The sequence below is a fragment of the Chiloscyllium plagiosum genome, chromosome 7, assembly GCF_004010195.1.
Source record: "Chiloscyllium plagiosum isolate BGI_BamShark_2017 chromosome 7, ASM401019v2, whole genome shotgun sequence".
Taxonomy (NCBI): domain Eukaryota; kingdom Metazoa; phylum Chordata; class Chondrichthyes; order Orectolobiformes; family Hemiscylliidae; genus Chiloscyllium; species Chiloscyllium plagiosum.
This window is the reverse complement of record NC_057716.1, coordinates 73,240,399-73,260,492: the sequence shown is the minus strand read 5'-3', so window position 1 is coordinate 73,260,492 and position 20,094 is coordinate 73,240,399. Positions and strand designations below refer to the sequence as shown.

The 20,094-nt window shown below is 37.7% G+C and overlaps 2 protein-coding genes across 9 annotated transcripts in view; one reads left to right on the top strand and one right to left on the bottom strand.

Moving 5' to 3' along the window:
• mgat5 (alpha-1,6-mannosylglycoprotein 6-beta-N-acetylglucosaminyltransferase) overlaps positions 1–14,377 on the top strand; it is a 160,092-nt gene extending 145,715 nt beyond the window's left edge. For 7 of the 8 annotated variants that reach the window (XM_043694045.1, XM_043694044.1, XM_043694046.1 and 4 more), the window contains 2 exons: positions 11,059–11,216; positions 12,104–14,377. In XM_043694045.1, coding sequence (XP_043549980.1) covers positions 11,059–11,216; positions 12,104–12,302 — 357 coding nt within the window. In that variant the 3' untranslated portion in view covers positions 12,303–14,377. Of the gene's footprint in view, positions 1–11,041; positions 11,217–12,103 lie in introns of those variants that run through there. The other variant, XM_043694048.1, reaches the window with a different exon arrangement.
• Positions 14,314–20,094, bottom strand: part of tmem163a (transmembrane protein 163a) — a 227,537-nt gene continuing 221,756 nt past the window's right edge. The window contains exon 8 of the mRNA XM_043694055.1: positions 14,314–17,724. Within this exon, the coding sequence (XP_043549990.1) occupies positions 17,664–17,724 (61 nt within the window). The 3' untranslated portion in view covers positions 14,314–17,663. The remainder of the gene's footprint in view (positions 17,725–20,094) is intronic.

Below are 20,094 nucleotides of genomic sequence, written 5' to 3'. Positions count from 1 at the left end.
AACTTCCAAATTGTATATCAGGGTTAAATACCATATGCCACTGCTCTGCCCATCTGATCAATCAATATATGTCTTCCTGTAACCTGCAACCATCAGCTTTGCTATTAACTGCTCTACCAATCTCTGTGTCATCTGCAGATTTGCTTAACATTTTCCCCCACATTTTCATTTATATCACTTATATACATAACAAACAATAAGGGTCCCAGTACTGATCCTTGGGGTACACTGCTGGACACTGGCCTCCTGACACTTAAACAGCCTTCTACCACTATCCTTTGTGTCCTATTACAAAGCCAGTTTCTGATCCATTTTGCCAAGTTTCCCTCAATTCCATGTGATTTAACTTTCTCAAGCAGTCTCCCACGTGGGACCTTTTAAAAAGCTATGCTCAGATCCATATAAAATTGATTTTTTTAAACATATTTGTTTATTTTTGTGGGATGTGGACATCGCTGGCTGGTCAACATTTATTGCCTGTCCCTGGTTGCCCTTGAGAAGATGGTGAGCTACCACCTTGAACCGCTGCATTCCACCTGCTGTCATTTGATCCACAATGTCATTAGGGAGGGAATTCCAGGATTCTCCCCCAACAACAATGAAGGAACGGCAATATATTTCCAAGTCAGGATGGTGAGTGGCTTGGAGGGGATCTTGAAGGTGGTAATGTTCCCATATATCAGCTTCCCTCATCCTTCTAGATGGAAGTGGTCATGGGTTTGGAAGATACTGTCTGAGGATCTTTGGTGAATTACTGCAGTGCATCTTGTAGATGATACCCACTGTTACTGAGCATTGGTGGTGGAGCAGGTGGATGCTTGTGGATGAAGTGCCACTCAAGTGGGCTGCTTTGTCCTGGATGCTGTCAAGCTTCAACTTAACTTCCCTCATCCACACACTTGATCACATTTTCGAAAGTCTATATTTGTTAGACAAAGCTATGCTGACTACCCCTAATTAACCAATGACTTTCCAAGTGGATATTAATTTGCTCCTTTGGAATTTTCTCCAGTAGTTTCCCTACTACTGATGTGAGACTCGCAGTCTGTAGTTTCCTGCTTCATCTCTACCTTCCCTCTTTAAAAGATGAAGCTACATTAGCTGTCCCGCAGTCCTCTGGCACTCTTTTTTGCTTCCCATCCCATGCCCTTGACCAGGGAGGAATTCTAAATTTGTCAGAGTCCCTGCAATTTCCTGCCTCACCTCCCACAGTAGGTTTGGATGCAGTTCATCAAGGGCAGTAGATTTGTCCATTTTCAAGTGTGACAGAGCCTCCAATATGTCCCCATTTCCCATGTCAAACCGTGCATGTTCCTCACAGTCACTTTACCTGAATTCCATACCTATGTTCTCCTTTCCAAAGTGAAGACCAAAGCGGAGTGTTCATTCAACAACCTTTCGCACACAGCTTGCTCCCTTGGTTAGATTCTTGTCACCTTTTGACTTATTACTTGTTCACCATGCTTCTAAACTATTTACTTTTCAAATATTTCTGAACAAAACCCTATCACAAGTTTTATTCACAACTCCAGATGCCTGTAGTATTTCCCTTTTCTTCCACTGCAGCTATTTATTTTAAATGTTTAGAAAACATTCAGCGCAACTACTCTCAAGATCAGTTAATTTATGCTCATTTTAACTCAGCAGTTTTAGACCCAATTTTTTCTTTAAATTAGATTTAGTGAATGGATGTCATCAGTAGATTGGGAAGCATGAGTTCTACCCATCCTCCACTTTTCTTTCTTTTTTGCTATTGCAGTATTCGTGCATTTTTTTTAAAATCTGTAATGGAATGTCAAATCAGGCTCATCTCAGCACTTTGTGGAGTAACTTTAACCTGTTTCAATTTCCTGTGTGTTATCTACTGGTCTCCTCAAATTACTGGTCACATTTGAATTCCTTGCTATAAATCATCTCCACTTTTTTGGTAATGGCACTGCATTGTGCAAAAACATTGTAAAATGTAATCCTATAATCAAGTTAGATTGAGTGGATGGGGTGTGAGATCCGTTGTCAACTGAGAAGTATCTACCCCCACAACCCTAAGTCCTGTCAAGAAATGGGTTGCATTCAGCACAGCCAACCAATTGTCAACTACTGATAGATCCCATTATCACTTAACTAGCTTCTGTTCTTCCCTGGCATACTATGAACAATCCTTTTTGCCCTCCTCCATTTCCTTACCCTTCCTAATCCCCCTCACCCCCATCTCCACCAATCCGTTCACTCTTCTTTTCTCTCCTACACTCCTATGCCTGTCAATCATTTTCTAGCTGCTGCTAGTTCTGAAGAAAGGTCACTGAACTCAAAACATTATTCTTGTTTTGTCTCCACAGATGCTGCAAGCGTGCTGGGTTTTTCCAATTTGTTTTTGGTTGATTAGATAGGATAGCTATATTTTGAGTCTGAAGAGGTAATAATATCCAGGTTATTACCTTAGCCTTAAACTAATTGGCATAGGATCAAAAAGATTAAAGAAAAACATGTGACTGAAAGATCAGTGTTGGAGAAACTGGTCTGAATTCATAGGACATTGGCACCAGCACGGGGAAAGACGAAAACTGTTCTGGTGGGACGGGCTCTACCTGGATCATGCTGGTACTACAATCCTGTTGAATTTTCATGAAAAAGGGCTTTAAGCTAAATAGTGTGGGGAGAAGGGTTGGATTGTTTAGAAAATTATACAGTCCAAGGTAACATTGCAGGTTAATGTTGGAGTTGATTATTACCAGAAAATAAAAGGAAGGAAGAAACTGTGTCAATGCCTTTGCACCAAGGAATATTAAAAATATAAGGAAATTTGATAACCGAACATGCTTAATGCATGAAGCATTTGGAATAAGGTAGACACATGTAAGGTGCAAATCAGGGTAACTGAATATGATCTCATAGCCATCAGAGAAACATAGTTGCAAAGGGATCAAAACTGGGAACTTGGTATTCAGACCTTTTTGGAGGGACAGGAGGGATGGGGGAGGTTGAGGGGGGAGAAGCATTGTTAATAAGAAATGAAATGAGGACAGTTGAGAGAATAATCTTGGCTCCGATGATGTAGAGGAAAAAGTGAGGACTGCAGATGCTGGAGATCAGAGCTGAAAATGTGTTGCTGGAAAAGCGCAGCAGGTCAGGCAGCATCCAAGGAGTAGGAGAATCGACGTTTCGGGCATGAACATAGAACATAGAAGAATACAGCGCAGTACAGGCCCTACGGCCCTCGATGTTGCGCCGATCCAAGCCCACCTAACCTACACTAGCCCACTATCCTCCATATGCCTATCCAATGCCCGCTTAAATGCCCATAATGAGGGAGAGTCCACCACTGCTACTGCAGGGCATTCCATGAACTCACGACACGCTGAGTAAAGAACCTACCCCTAACATCTGTCCTATAACTACCCCCACTTAATTTAAAGCTATGCCCCCTTGTAAGAACTCAATAAGGCTTGTGAGGCATGAACTACCCCTCGCAAAGCCATGCTTACTATCTTTAATAAAACTATCTTTTTCCCAATAGTCATAAATTCCATCCCTCAGGACCCTTTCCTTTACATTGCTTATCGCAGAAGTGCGACTGACTGGTCTGTAATTACCGGGGACTTTCGTATTCGCTTTCTTGGACAGAAAAATAACATCCGCCTTCCCTCGGTCATCTAGTACTACGCCCGTGGAGAGTGAGGATACAAAGATCATCGCCAGAAGTGCAACATTCTCATTATTTGCTTTCCTTAGTACCTTTGGTCCTGTCCTGGGGACTTATCTGCCTTGTTGCTTCCAAAAAAATCCAACATATCGAGTTAATTAACATTAACCTGTTCAAGCCTATTAAACTGGTCCATGGTGGTCTCACTCTGTCGAGTGAATACTGAAGCAAAACAAAAACCTCATTTAACACCTGCCCTAACTTTTCAATCTCCAGGCGCAAGTTCTCTCCACTATCCTTGTTCAACCCTACCCTCTGTCTGGTCATTCTGTTATTCCCCATGTATGCTTAGAACGCCTTTGGGTTTTCCATAACCCTTCCCCCCAAGTTTTTTTCGTTTCCCCTCCCAAATCTCCTCAGTCCATTTCTGAACTTTTCATTTTAGGGTAATTCATTACTGTTTTCCTCTTTTTCAAGTTGCTTTATTTTTAGTTGAATTTTGGCCGTCTCTAAAAATTCTGGTGACGCTTCCAGCAAATGTAATTGCTGGATTATTGCTATAATTAACTCACCTTTCCTCAGGGAAGAGGTCAGCTTCAACTCCAAATTGCCTGCTAATTCCAGCAGCTTGGCCTTAACCACTTTTTGCAAAACCCCCAAAGCCATTTTTTCCACACACAGAAACCTCTTGTTGATGAAAAGAGGCATTTTTATCCCAAAGACCATTTAAAGCAAATAAACTGAATACCAGGAACAGAACCTAACATTCGCAGCATTACAGTCTGACAAACCTAATCCGAAATTGGAATTATCGAAGATATCCCAACCTATTATAGGCCAAGCCAGAAACGCTGAAAACATTTCAAAAATGTAGCCCAGACTCTATGCATCATGCAGGTGTAACGAGGATATTCCAGGAGAGATGCAGTTGGACCAGCTATTTCGTTTAAAACAAAGCGGAATTTATTTACAAAATTACCAATCGAAACACAAACAATTGAGAACAGAATACAGAATAACGGAACCTATACGAAAACTCAGCAGAATGTCCCAAATTAATGATGGTGTTCCAAATACTTGCAAAAATCCCCATAAACAACGCTTAGCACTGCGAAAATCAAAATGAAACGTAGGGTCTAACATGAGTTAGGCCAGAGACAGAGCACCTTCTTGTTTAGAGTCCATCAGCTGTTTCAACTCTACTGTGCTAAAACAGAACAAAACTAGAGAAATGCTGAACTAAGAGAACTGGCCACTCACTTTTCTTTGTACAAGTGTTGTGTTCATTTAAACTTAAAAGCCTTTTTGCCTCAGGCAGTATCTGTTAGCTAAAATCAAATTGTCCCGAAAACTCTTCAACATAGACGTTTTGCAGTCTGCATCTTTTCTTACTTCTTTGTAAAAGAAACTAAGGACAACATAACCTTGTTAAAGGGCAACATTGTCACAGCATTCAGGGCCAGAATACTTGTGATTAGTTAAGTCATACCGACCTCAAACTGTTAGCCATGTTCCTCTTTCCAAAATTGCTGTCCAGGCGGAGGTTCTCAAAAGAGGACACATGAGGAAACATAAAGCAGGAAGGACGTTGCCAATGGACGATAGAGTTCAAAACCTGGCATGGCGGAGCGGGGTGCGAGGCGTCACAGTCTAAGATTATGATGTTGGATCGAGATGAAACGTGATCTCTATTTTTCTTTCCACCGATGTTGCCAGACCTGCTCTGTTTCTGCAAGGTTTGGTCTGAGGTTCTCTGAGTCAATGGCCGAAGAGGAACACACACTGAACCTCATCAAACATGTCATTGATAGCAATATGCCAACGCTTAATTGAAGATTGAAAATAGACTGACAGAAACAGAAATAAAAGTGTTAATGTTGTGCGGAAGCGGCACCACATTTGGTGCAGATAGTTCCTGCAGCCAATTAAACATCCCCAAAGCTAGAATAGATTTTGAGTGTTTATTATGTGGACTGCATGGAGGCCAAGGTGATGAGGCTATGAGACACCTCTGGCTGAAAAACCTGATAAATGATTCAAATGTGTTTTGCATCATGTGGAGAACTTTATAAGGTGGGAATATTTGTCCAGCCTAATCCCTCCGTTCCTGGTTTCATTTTCTGCCATCAGTTACAACTAGAACCATAGAATCTCTACGATGTGGAAACAGGTCATTCAGCACAGCAAGTCCACACCGACTCTCTGAAACATATCCCACATAGACCGTTTTCCCTATTACTCTACATTTACCCGTGACTAATGCATCTAACCTACATATCCCTGAACATTATTAAAACTTTAGCATGGCCAATTCACCTCATCTGCACTTGGATTCTGGAAGGCAACTGGAGAACCCGGAGGAAACCCATGCAGACGCAGTCAGAATATATAAACTCCACAGACATTTGCACGAATCTTGAATCGAACCCTGAGTCTCAGGCGCTGTGAGGCAGCAATGCGAACAACTGAGCCACTGTGCATTGTCAATGGGTAGAAATCCTGGAATCCCCTCCCTAAGGACATTGGAAGTCTGCCTACAAAATGTGGACTGCAGTGATTGAAGAACGTAAATCACCAACATTTTCACAAGGGAGTAACTAGAAACGATCAATAAATTCGACAACCAGGGAATTAAAAATTGCAAAATGTCTGGGAAATAGATTCCAAACGGAAGTTTCAGTTGGATGCAAGAACTTTGAAGAAGTAAATGCAATCTAACATTAAGCTGAAGCATAATAAGGATTCAAGTCCCAGTAAATATTGTACTCAATAAGAACAGTTAACAAGATGTTTTTCTTCAACAGTGGGATAAGTGGTTCTGCAGAAGGATCACATGACACAAAACGTTAATCCTGATTTCTTTTCCCACATGCTGTCATGAAAGAAAACATTGTTGGAGAAACCCAACAAGTCTGGCAGCATCTATGAAGACAAACCATAGTCAACATTTGGTCTAATTAACCTTCTTCTGAACTTAGCATACAACTAGCTCCTGTTATTCAAGGTTCAATGGCAGGCTCAATTCTTTATCTCGTCGACATTGTTGAGTTCATAGGACAGCACTGTACAATCGGCAGGCTTTCGGATGACATACGTTTTGTCAGAAGAATGAGAAGTACGTAAAACACAAATCAAATTTCTGAAAAGGCCAATGGCGATGGGGCCGTGGGGTAAAAGAAGTGTAAACGACGAATAACACTAGGAATTCCATCATGCAGAAAAAATTCCAAGGAGAAATTCTGCACGTTAAAGCTGTTTCTCAGGAGAGTGGTTTCAACTATTTATGCACACAATTTGAAAGGAAGAGGGACACTTCAAGGAGTCGTTACGAAATGGCAAAATTGGATCCATCACTTATTTTTATTTACTTGTGGAGTTGGGTAGTAGAGATAGCGCCAGACGTTTATTCAGTCTCTAGTTGACGTCGTGAGAAGGCTGTGGTGAACTGCCTACTTAAACTGCTACAATCGATGCTATGTAAATCGATAAATTATGTTCAGCAGGGAAATCCCAGATTTTGAGTTCGTGACGCTGAAGGTATGACCAATATATTTTCAAATCAGAAGGGAGACATGCCAAATCAGGTGGTGCTCCAGTGCATCTGCTGACCTCGTCCTTCTAGGTGTAAATTGTTATGATGTTGGAAGGTGCTAGTTAAGGATTTTTGGTGAATTTCTGCAATGGAACCTGTAGATGATGCACAGTGCTGTGATTTAGCATTGATGACGGAAAGAGTGAATGTCTATGTCTGAGTGACACAGTGCAAAAGTCAGAATATAAACCTTCAACTGTCAAAAGACGTAAGTTTGCCATATCTTGAAGGTTCAGGACAAAGATAATTAGGCAGAATGTGGAGCTGGTCTGGGCGATCTTTGGCCAAAAGGTAAACAGCAGTGATCGGATTGATAAAGATGTTGCTGATTTGTACATGGCCACTGTCCAGTAAAGGAGATTGGATAGCGGTCTTGGAACTCACCTCGGTCGTAGACGGATTTAAATGTCAAGGGAGGGGTCGGGAAGTTGGGATGCAGGAACTAAACCACTGCTGCTGGTATTAATCTGTATCACAGAGCAGCCGTCCAGTTTGCCAAGTCTGTCAAAGTCAGTATGCAGTCAGTGCAAAAATCTAACCTGTTTGAACTAAATAGCGGGGGGAGGGGACAAACTGGAAGTTTAAGAAGGAAATTGAAGGGAAAGATAGAACAAGGGAAGTCAAGAAAGACAACGGTATCAATGAAGCACTACCTTATTTCGTATACTTCTTGCATTGAAGTATACACACTTCAAACCATTTTCCTGTTTACAGGCACCCTCCTTTGAAATTGATGCCATGTTCCTAACCTCCCTACACTCCAGGTCCTGCACCCTAAAGCTACAGTCTGGGTTCCCATGCCCCTGCAGAGTTAGTTTAAACCCCGTTTAAACGGCTCATGCCCGAAACGTCGATTCTCCTGCTCCTTGGATGCTGCCTGACCTGCGCTTTTCCAGCAACACATTTTCAGCTCCGATGATGTAGAGTCCGTTTGGAGGTTTTAAAAAGAACAGGGGGAGAAACAAAGGGACATCAGTGAGAGTAGTGTGCAAACTCCCAAGCAGTAGTCCCTCAGTGTGAAAGATTAAAAATCAACAAATATTAGGAGCATCTATAAAGAATAGAGCAAGAATTATGGGTAACTCTAATTGTCATGAGTTGGATTAATCAAATTGGAAAGGATAGCCGCAACAAATTCATGGAGTGCAGAGATAGTTTCATAGAATCCCCATATTGTGGAAAGAGGCCATTCGGCCCATCAAGTCTTCATTGGCCCTCAAGAGCATCCCACACAAACCCATGCCCCTACTCTATCCCTGTAAACCTGCATTTACTATGGGCTAGGGTACTAAGCTTGCACATCCCTGACCACTACAGACAATTTAGCAATTTCCTGGACCAATATATCTGGAGCTAACCAGGATGCAGACTATCTTGAATCTGGCATTTTGTAATGAGACAGGTTTAATGAATAACCTGAGTAATGTATGGATCATATTATAATAGAATTTAATATTCCATTTGAGAGTGAGAAACATGGATCAGAAACAACTGTGTTTAACTTAAATAAACTGAATTTCAGTGATATGAGCATAGAGTTGTCTAAAGTGAACTGGGTTGATAGATTCGGAGGAATAACAGTAAGCAAGCAGTGGCAGACATTTCAGGAAGTAATTCAGTCTTTCAACAAAAATATATTCCAGCAAGGAGGAAAGATTCTAAGAGACTGATAAACCAACCATGGTTAAGCCACGAAGTTAGGCAGGATACTAAATTGAAAGAAGCATACAAAGAAGTCAATGTCAGTCATCCACCCAAAGACTAGGATAAGTCCAGAATCCAGCAAAGGAAAATTAAAAAGATAGTAAAGACAGTGAAAATAAACTGAGGGCAAATTGGCAAGGAAATTTAAAAAATTTACAAGCTGATTTATAATATATGAAAAGCAAGAGAGGTCCAAGTAAACATGAGCCCCTTAGAAAATAAAACTAAGAAATGGTTTTGGGGAGCAAGGAGTTGAACAGATACATTGCATCACACTTTGTGGTGGGATATACTTTGAACATTCCATTAATACTAAAGAATACGGGGAAAAACTAGGCATCATCACCATCATTAAAGAAGTGGTCTTAGACAGACAAACTAATGGGGCTAAAAGCAGATAAGTGCCCAATCCTGATGACTTGCATCCTAGGATCCTCAAAGAGATGGTGGATACATTGATTGTAATTTTCCAAAAATTATTGGAATCTGGAGAGGTACCACTGCACTGAAAAACCGCCAATGTGACATACCTATTCAAAATTGAAGGGAAGCAAAAAGCAGGTAACTATAGTCTGTTTAGCCTAATATCTTTTGTTGGACAAGTATTGGAAAATTAAGAATAGCACATTTGGAAAATTATTATCAAGAAGAGCCTGTATGGCTTCATGTCATGGGTGTGACTAAATTATTAGAGTTTTTCAAGGAAGTCTCAACCAGACTGGATAGAAGGGAATCTGTATTTGGAGTTCCAGGAGGCATTTGACGATGAGATATCCAACAAAAGGTTAAGCCATGATATAAGAGTCCATGGTGCTGGAGGTAATATATTGGCCTGGATAGAGAATTGGCTAATGAGCAGAAAACAGCAAGTTTTTTTCAGGTTGGCAACCTGTAACCAGTGGGGTTCCATACGCATTAGTGCTGAGACAGTGAATGTTTACAAGATGTATTAATAACTTTGAAGAAGGAAATGAATGCACTACAGTCAAATGTGGAAACAAATTAGTGGAAAGGCAGGTTATAAGGGGAAAAGGGCTATTTACAGAAAGAGATTGATAGGTTAAGTGGGCAAAAAGGTGTCAAACGGAATATAATGTTGGAAAATCTGATATTCAATTGGAAGGAAGAACCAATATTATTTAAATGGAGAAAATCTACTAAAAGCTGCAACATGAAGGAACTTGTAGGTAATTCCGTACGTAACATCCAAAGCTAGTGTACAGGTTCAGCAGGTAATTAGGAAAGCTAATGAAATATTAGCACTTATTTCAAGGAGGTTGGAGTAAGAGTAGGAAAGTCATACTGCAACTATACAAGGTGCTGATTAGACCACATCTGGAGTACTCTAAGTAGTTTTGGTCCCCGTATTTAAGGAAATATTAAACCTTTTCATGGAGGCAATTAAGAGAAGGTTCATTTTAATTATCTCTGGTATGGAGCAAAGGCTAAACAACTTGGGACTCTACTAATTGGATTTAATGAGAGGTGATTCCATTAAGACACATCCTTAAGGATTTTTAAAGGGTTTGACAAAGTAAATGCTGAGAATGTTTCTGCTCATGGGAGAATCTAGGACCAGAAAGCATAGTCACAGAATAAAGGAGTGCCAATTTAAGATTGAGAAGAGGAGGAATTTCTTTTCAAAGAGTTGAGAGACGTTGGAACTCCTTGCCACAGAGAACTATGGAGCAAGAGTCCTTGTATTCATTTAAAGCTGAGACAGAAATTTTAGATCAGTAGCGGAATCAAGAGTTATGGGGAAAGCGTGGGAAAGTGACATTAAGCATGTCTGACCATTCATGATCCATTTGAATGACGGAGCAGGCCCCCAGAGCCAAACAGCCGCCTCCTGTTCCTATTTCTTATGGTCATTTGGACTTGCTTATTAAAAGAAAATTTACAAATGTACAAGTGTAATCTAATTCTATGTTAAAGGAAAATAGAGCTAGCACCTTTTTTTTTTCAAATGTACCAATTTAAAGCTGATAATATTTGGTGCTATTATTTGCAGTAATAAATGTCTTTGTTCTAATTAACTTTGTTTACCTATGGGAGAAATATTATTTTGCTATCTACATAATGAATTTACTTTATAATCACAATAGTCAACTGAATATTATAGGATTTCTGCCATGGTCAGGTGATGTGGCCTCCACTGAGTGTGCTCCAAGTTAAAGTTGCAGCTCCCAGGCAATCTTGTAAGCAGATCTGTCAAGAAAATAAACTCATATGTGAACCTTCCTTCTTTCAACATCTGAATAAAGACAGTGATTTGCAGAAGTAAGTATATTTAAGCAGTTATATATGATGAATAATAGAGTAAAACTCATTACAGCTTATGTATGGTTTTCTAAGTTAATCAACAATATTTTTGAGTATTGACTTGGGACATTGGTAAGACCTCTTCTGGAATACAGTGTCCAGTCTGGTCACCCAGTTATAGGAAGGATATTATCAAGCTGGAGAGGGTTCAGAAGAGATTTTGCTGGAAATGGAAGATTTGATTTAGAAAGAAAGGTTGGGACTTCTTTCACGAGAACATGAGGTTGACAGATGACCTGATAGAAGTTCATAAAATAATGAGAGGTACAGATAGTTGATTATAGTTGTCTGTTCCCTCATATGGGGAATTTCAAGACGAGGGAGCCGTTTTTAAGGTGATAGGAGAGAGATTTAAAGAAGAGATTAGGTAAAGTTTTTATACAGGGTGATTTTGTTTGTGGAATTAACTTCCTGAAGAAGTGGTGGATGCGGATACAATTACAACATTTAAAAGACATTTGGATGGATACATGAATAGGAAATGTTTGTGGGGGGGGAGGGGGGGAGTGGTGTGGAATATGGGCCAGGAGGAGGCAGGTGGGACTAGTTTAGTTTGGATTATGTTCAGCATGGACTGGTTGGACCAAGGGTTTGTTTCTGTACTGTATGACTCTAGGTTTCCTTCATCGTATGTTTTATATAGATTTAATCAACATTTACATTGGTTAACAAATACTTAGTAATGCACAGTACTGATGTTTTAGATCAACTTTTATGCTAGTCTACCATGTACCTTCATAGGAAAATTAACGCTAAAGCTCTTTTGAGACATTTATTCTTAATTATAGCTGTGCTTTAAATTATTAAATCTGATGAGATTACTTAATTATTTTTGTTACATGCAGGTATGGAGTTGAATGCTTGTCATTTGAATCTGTGAATGATATTGTTGTTCCGGCTTATGACGAAAACAAGAAACGTTGCTTTTTCCAGAGTGATTTGCTGCTCTTCAGTTGTGCAGGTTCAAATGGAAACCATAAAAGGATCTGTCCATGCAGAGACTATATGAAAGGACAAGTTGCCCTATGCCAAGAATGTGTATAGCAGTTCCTTATCCATATACAAAAGAGATTGTGCTGAAAGGTAGGGGATAGTAAGTCTTCATAAGGACCAAGCATTTGGTTAACTGTTTCTGAAGGCATCCCTCAAAAAATACTGAAAGAAAATGTGTTTTTGAGTTAAAATTAAAGTATTTGTTTGAAGAAAATAAACATTAATGAATCCCTGCTGAACCTTTCAATAAGAAAACCTTAACAAATTATTCAATTTCCTTGTCCAACTTGTGTATAAAAGAAACTGATTTTGAGAAGGATTGGCATACAGCTGAGAGTTGCAGGTGAACTAGTAAGTATTCTAAATTCAGAAACCATGTTGCAAATGAAATTAAGGTCAGTTAGACAACAATAAATAATGATTGATAACTAAATATGCTGCAAGAGGCTGCTCAATAAGCTTTGGTTTAATTTTAGTTCTGGCAAAAATCCAAAAATTATTTGTTTTCAAGGTCTTATTTCCAGGTTAATGAAGATCCAATTCAATGTTCCACTGTAATCATGCAACAGGTCAAAGCATCCTGGTAGCTGTTCTTTCAGGTGTGATTTCCTTTTAAGTGTGACTAGTGGTGTCAGTTATTTCGAGTAAAGAGTCATATGCTGATGTTGTTGGCAGTAATAACTGCTTGAAATACATAATACTAGTTTTAAATCATGGCTTGAGTTTTGATTTAAATGGTTGAACTAAAAGAGTATCGAACTACTATGAAATAAATAGAGTTCCCAGAATGTATTTGTAACACTATAATCTTTTTGGCTTTTATTAGAACATCTTTAGGTTGCTGGCAATGTTATGAAGTAACTGCCCTTTAGCCAGTGTCAACTGATTCTAATTAGACTTATTTCAGACCATGAGTAAATTAGTTTAATGGGCATTTTAAGTAGCAGCTTCCAGTTTGAAAAATAATTGCTGTTGTAATTTGTATAGAAACATCCTGATGTAAACATTTTTAAAAACCTTGTTTGTAAAATCGTGTTTACTATACAGTGAAGTGGATTTCATATTTTTGCACTTTCTTTTCGGGCTCAGGATTGTTTTACATTTTAGGCAGAACGTTAGTTCTTTTTTTAGCCACACAGCAAATAAGCAACAATATAATTTCAATTAAATATTCATGTAACTAAATTGTTAAGAAAACCAGTAGAATCATTAATTTCTCTGCAAATTATTTAATTGAAGGAAAATGTTTGATCAGATGATTAAATCACATTTAACAACATCAATGTTGCAGAAATAAATGAATTTCTAATTTCCAACATATCCCAAAAATGTCTTCAGGATTGTATTAAAATGACCAATATTGTTCACACATTTCCAGAGCAATCGGGGATGGGTGATAAATGTTGGCCTCGCCTGGATCCTACGAATGAATAAAAATAATGAGGTATCAAAATGATAGATGGTTAATTACAATGGTGCTGTTGATGAATGATTTTACAACTCTTAGAACAGTTGATACACAATTTACATATGCTCATTTCATGCTCATATTGCAATTGTTATGTTGATAACACAGATTGTCGTATCATTGATTTCCATTATGTGAATGAGGTGTGTCAATCAGCAAAGGATGTTTTTTTAAAATCAATGTTTAAAAAAGTGTGGCATTTGGAAATGAAAGGTAGTGGCATACAGTTAAGCTACAGCAGCTAAACCTCATTGACAGGACGTATATCCAAACAGATTTGCACATTTGTAAATAAAAGAAACATAATTTACTTTTTTAGATGCTTTGTAACTTGCTTTGCTTTTGTGATGTGCTTGTAAATATTAAACATTTCCTGTAGCTAACATGCAATGTAATGTAAATTATATGCCTTTTTAAGGGTAATAAAGTTGTTTTATCAACTTGTATAATACTATATATACTTCATAACTGTCAAAATTTCAACCAAATGCATAAAGTTATGAAGTAAGGAAATGGTTTTCCTGTATATTTGCAAAAGTGACATATATCGAAGTGAGGTGTGCTTTGAAAGCTGCTAAGAAATTGTTTCCACAGTTTTGATGAGCAGGAAACATCTTTATTTTTTAATAAATCTTTTAAGTGAAGAGAATTTCTTCCATTGGTTTGTACATTGTCTTGTATAAATATACAGAGTAGAAAGTTATTGGAGCATAAGTTATCTTAATTAACATCAATATTGTTAAATGCTGTATCTTTTCACTGAAGAATTTGAAGCACATTTCATGCACAGATTGTGCTGCATATGTTTTTAATTGCAGCACGTTACAACATATTAAACTAATACAGTAAAGATTCCATCAAAGTGCAGACAAAAAATATAAATTCCCACCCCTATGCTCACACTTCCATAAGTAATTATTCTAACTTGTTGCTTAAAATCAGGCCTTCCCTGAGTTTTGTAGCAAGACTATAATTTAACCTCCAGAACTTAACTATTGATGATTAAAGCTCATAACGATTCTGTCTGCATAAATATAGAAATAGTGAGGATCTCAATACTATTACCATGCAATGGCATAAACTCTAGTCTAAATGCTGGAGCTGGTCAAAAGAGCACAACAAACCATGAATGTTCTCAATATTTCCTAAACTTTAAATAAATAAAACAACCAAAATCTTTATCAAAGATGGAAAGAATAAGAAAGTAATTTATTTAATCGATTGCATTTTTTGATTCTGCTTTGATTTATAACCTTGTAAAAATTTCAGAAATTACTTGGCTTAAGGGTTTGATGTGACATTTCTCTCCCACTAAATATTGTATCACTTCACCACTTCAGTCTATGTTCAATTTGATATTAGCAATGTGTGATACATCATCTCATATGTTCTGGCTATGGCTCAGTTGCAGCATTCTCATCTCAAAAGGTCCCACTCTAGTGTAGAGCTCAGAGGTGCTGTATAAATGCAGATTTATGTTGTAGTTTAGATATTTTATCTTTTCATAACTGGAATTTGAGGAGATAATGTCTTTTTATAAACATTTCTAAGACTTATTTAGAAAAGGTATTCATTTCTAATTTTTAATTGTTAATTTCAATGTTTCTAAATATTCAATAAAATATCTACTCCATGTCATTCAAATAAAAATATCTTTAGACTTGGTTACAGCATAACACCTTGATTATCAGTGCGGAGATCTGTTTTGCCATTTAAAGCTGCTCTTAAATCCTGCCCAATTTTGCATATAATGATTGATTTTCTTATGTCAACAATATATCAGCACTGTTCAATCATCATTGAGAAATTTTTCTGTCTAGTATCAACTCAGATCTTTTAGCTAATCTGATTTATTTTAATAACTTATTTTCAAAGTTCACTGTTATCTGTATCAAAGTAGTATTCCGCTAGAAAAAATTATATTTGAAATTAAGCAGCCCAATATTACACCAACCTTGAAACCAATACAAGTGTATTAACTACAACATAGACATCAATCAATTTATGGGGAAAACTGATCAATATCTACTCTGCTATTATACCAAATATCTTGGACCTGCACATGATGTTTATTCATTGAACATGGTGAACAGAATAAATGTGCATACTTATGCATTTAGCTGTATGTATTACGTCAAGTTGTACTCAAGATCTCAAAACAGCACTTAGTATCAATGTTGTTCAGCTTTTCATTTTGACAAGGTGATACAGGAGTTCAAATGCCCTTTTGTTTGATGCACAGCACTACCAAGGAACAATGTATGGCACATATGGAGTGTCTCGGTCAGCCTATTTGGATTCAGATTATTTCCTCTGATTTGCACTGCTGAAAGGTTATCAACTGAAAATTGTAGTGTAATGTAAGAGTTAAGGATATGAATGCTTTTTTGTAAAGCACAAGGGTGAATCAAAGACTCACTTTGTTTTTCAGGGAGCATTTAATAACTTTTTAAAGCATAAACATATACAAGGCAATGGGACAAAATTACACAGATTAGTTGGTGATTGCTGTATAAAAGAATTAGCAGCCACTGTTCTAGTGGCCTGCCTTCACAATGTAAATTTCTAAAAATCATGTAGCTTCTATTTTGGGTGGCAGTGATATATTAAAAATTACATTTACCATGATCTTCAGTTCTCATCCCTGTTGAAGGCCTTGACCAGTTTATTTCAATTTAGACACGGTCACACACAGCTAACTGGCTCAGTACTAAGGAAAAGGCAAAAACTAGGATGAACTTTGGTATTAATACATCATACCCAATTCTATTCTTAAACCTAGTTGTATAGGTGATGACCATGGATGTGTAGGATAAGGATATGTGCAAATCACTAATTTGGGATTTATATTAATGATCATAGTGGTATTTTCAGTGAAGTCTGGATATAATTTAGTGGAAGATAACACAGAAGCTCAAATGCCCTTTTGTTTGCTGCACAGCACTACCAAGGAACAATGTATGGCACATATGGAGTGTCTCGGGTGATACAATCTGCCCACTGTAATTTTATATATTCCACGCAATTACTATGCATCTGAACCTCTCCTCAATATAATGACCATGCACTGAGAGGGTAGGTTCAAGTGCATCTTCACTCCTGCTACCAGAAGATCTGACCTATAATGTATGAAATAGGTGATAAAGAATCTAAACGCTCCTCAATATTGCGTGTTAGTTCCACTTTCATTCTGATTGCCTAAGGTATGTTGAACTTTACAGAGTAGATTTTAACTGTGATCAATTAGAATACGTGAAGCAGTATCCCATTACCACCTCATTTACACTAGTACTTGCCACCACCATATATTGAGGAGTCTTCTGTCCAGTTGAAATACTTGTTATTTCAAGACATTGCTCTTTCAATGTACAAATTGATGAATATGTTAGCTTGATTGTAAATGATGCACAACTAAGCAGAACATAACAAAATCCATATGTAGCCAGATTTATTGAATGATGCAATGGAAGATGCTCCTAAATGGTAAGTTTAATGTTCTTTAGCAACAAAGAGGAGTACTATTTTAGGTTTCACAAGATCAGTCATGTTGTTTTGGGCCCAGCTGTCCAGTCTGATCCAGTACCAGCAAGCCATGTGCTTCATCCTGATAATGACATTCAGCCCTCAAAAGTGACCAGGCCTGCCCCTGGCAGATTGGGCCACTGCTTAGCATGTTTTTCTGATGAGTGATCTACTAGTTAAAATCTGCCCTTTGCTCCTGAAAAAATAATACATAACAAAGAGGTGCATCTTCAATCTTTTAAAATTATCAAGTTCACCACGTTTAGCATCATTTGAGTTTAGTCCACTAGGTTTGATGTTAAATGGGATATAGGACAGTGACCATTTTTTTACAGTCACTGCCATTGTCTTGATTGATTCATTCCAAATCTTAGTCTTCATTCCTGTAGAACTGAGCCACCACAGCATATTTTCTTCGTCTATCATTCAAAGCTCTCATAATTATGCGTTTGTTTTATTCGTGGCACTGTGTCAATCAGAAGCCTAGAAGTAAACAGAAGGTTTAAATTGATAATTAACCTTTGACATAAATGCCAGAACTTTTGACATTCATGAGGCAAGATATGACTTTCAGCTATTTATTTTAATACCTGAATATGTTAAAATGGCAAAACAGTAAACTTTGGTATGCTAATAAATATTTTCCTAAGGTGTAAGCAGTGCCTCAGCAGCTTTTGACTCAGAACATCATGAGTTTCAATTCCATTCCAGAGATGCAAACAAATAATTCAGGCTGACTCTTTCTAAGAAGCAGAATTGAGGCAATGTTGCGTGGTCAGAAGGTGTAGTTTTTTGGGTGACCTATAAAACAAGACGTTTCATCCTCTTAGGTGATTAATTTTGGGAGAAGGGGAGTTCCTGCTAGTATCCTGCTTGGTCAATATTTCTTCCTCAATTTAATTTATGATTACACCATCTGTCAGACATAGAGTATTCAATTTATGTTACAACAATAATTACACTTCAAAAGTACTTCATTTGTTTTACAGTGCATTGAAACGTCCTAAGATCATGGTAGGTTCTTTATTGAACTGCTGCTATCTTTTAACATTAGCCATTTGCACATCTCACTCCACACGGAGTCTTCGTTGTAACCAAACACAATCCATCCATAATTAGTAAGGTTCCCTTTGTAAAGATAAGAATGGTTGGGAACACATCATTCACATGTAATTAATGTACTCTCAGAAGTGGTGGACCAGGACCCAGAGATGGACATTTTACCTCAAGGTAGGAATGGCACAGGTTAGCTGCAGCCAAACAGAACTGGATGCTAATTTTAAGTGGGCCTACCTGCAAATGATAACTGTCACAATCCAGCTTTTGCATAGCGATTGCTGCTGACAACTAGTGTAACTGAGCCATTTGGAAGCTTGACTATTATGAATTCCAAATTCATTGATGTTTCTTAGAGAGTAATTTCAAATAAACTAGTTAACAGAAGTTGTTCTACCTCCATTTCAATTTATCCCCTTTCCCCCCCCCCCACTTCATTATCTTCCCTCACCTTTTAGTTAATTAATTTCAGATTGCTGCTGACAACTAGTGTAACTGAGCCATTTGGAAGCTTGACTATTATGAATTCCAAATTCATTGATGTTTCTTAGAGTAATTTCAATTTATCCCCTTTCCCCCCCCACTTCATTATCTTCCCTCACCTTTTAGTTAATTAATTTCAGAATTCCTGATTTTCTGATGCTGGCTAATAGTTGAGAAAACGTATTGTGGATGATTTGGTGATGAGAAGAAAAGAATGTTCAGTTGTAAGAGTATCTCTGGGTACTGGGGGAGGGGGTAGAATTGCTCTCAAGTCTAACTACAGTAAATGTCCCACTTTGCATCCTCTAATAAAACAAACTTGGCATAGCTGCTACTAAAACTGCACACCAATCCCTTCTGTGTAATTAGTCAACTCAGCACATTTTCACAGTTGAAAATTTTCAACTATTATGTTGCTATTTTCTACTAAATGTGAATATATACATAGCTATGCCATAACTAAAAGCGATAGCCAATAATTCATGTTGACACAAATAGCTGTTGCCTGTCAAAACCATTATAGAGTAATCATACAATAGATGAAAGAAATTGTGTTGGTAAGAATGAACAAGAAAAGCATATATTCCTTGGAAAATGAAAGTCTAAAGTGGAAGAGTAAAGCAAAATATGGGGTTATTAATTGACGTTAACTTGCATGGCTATATTCATAACGTCGTAAAATCTAAATGCAATTCTTTTATTTATTTATGGAACAATGTTTAAAAGTGGAATTTGTTAAACTTGTGTAGCATCTTGAATAGGTTACAATAATAGTGTTTATTTAGTTCTGCTTTCCAGTTTATAAAAACCATAAGGACATTGGAGAAGATCCTTATTGGAAAGGTATTTGGAAAAAAATAATGGATGACATCAGAATAAAAGGAACATCTGAACAGTCTGGGATTTGGGCTTCCTGTACACATGAAAAGACAAAGGATTAATGTTAGAGTTCTTTAAAACCCTTTTACCATCCTTCAGACTTTTAAAACAGGATTATGGATTCAAAAGAACTATGGGTGTTGTAAATCAGAGACAAAAATAGAAATTGATGGAAAAGCTGAGCAGGTCTGGCAGCATCTGTGGAGGGAGATCAGTGTTTTGAGGAAGGATCACTCGACCCGAAACATTAACTCTGATCTCCCTCCACAGATACTGTCAGACCTGCTCAGCTTTTCCAGCAATTTCTATTTTTGTCTCTGATTATAGATTCTCTTACTATTTCAATATGTGAGTATTTGTTCTGTCTAGTTTTGGTAACTTCTCATTTGTGATGTTAAATCAGATAGTTTTGAATATCTGATAGCAAATACTGCA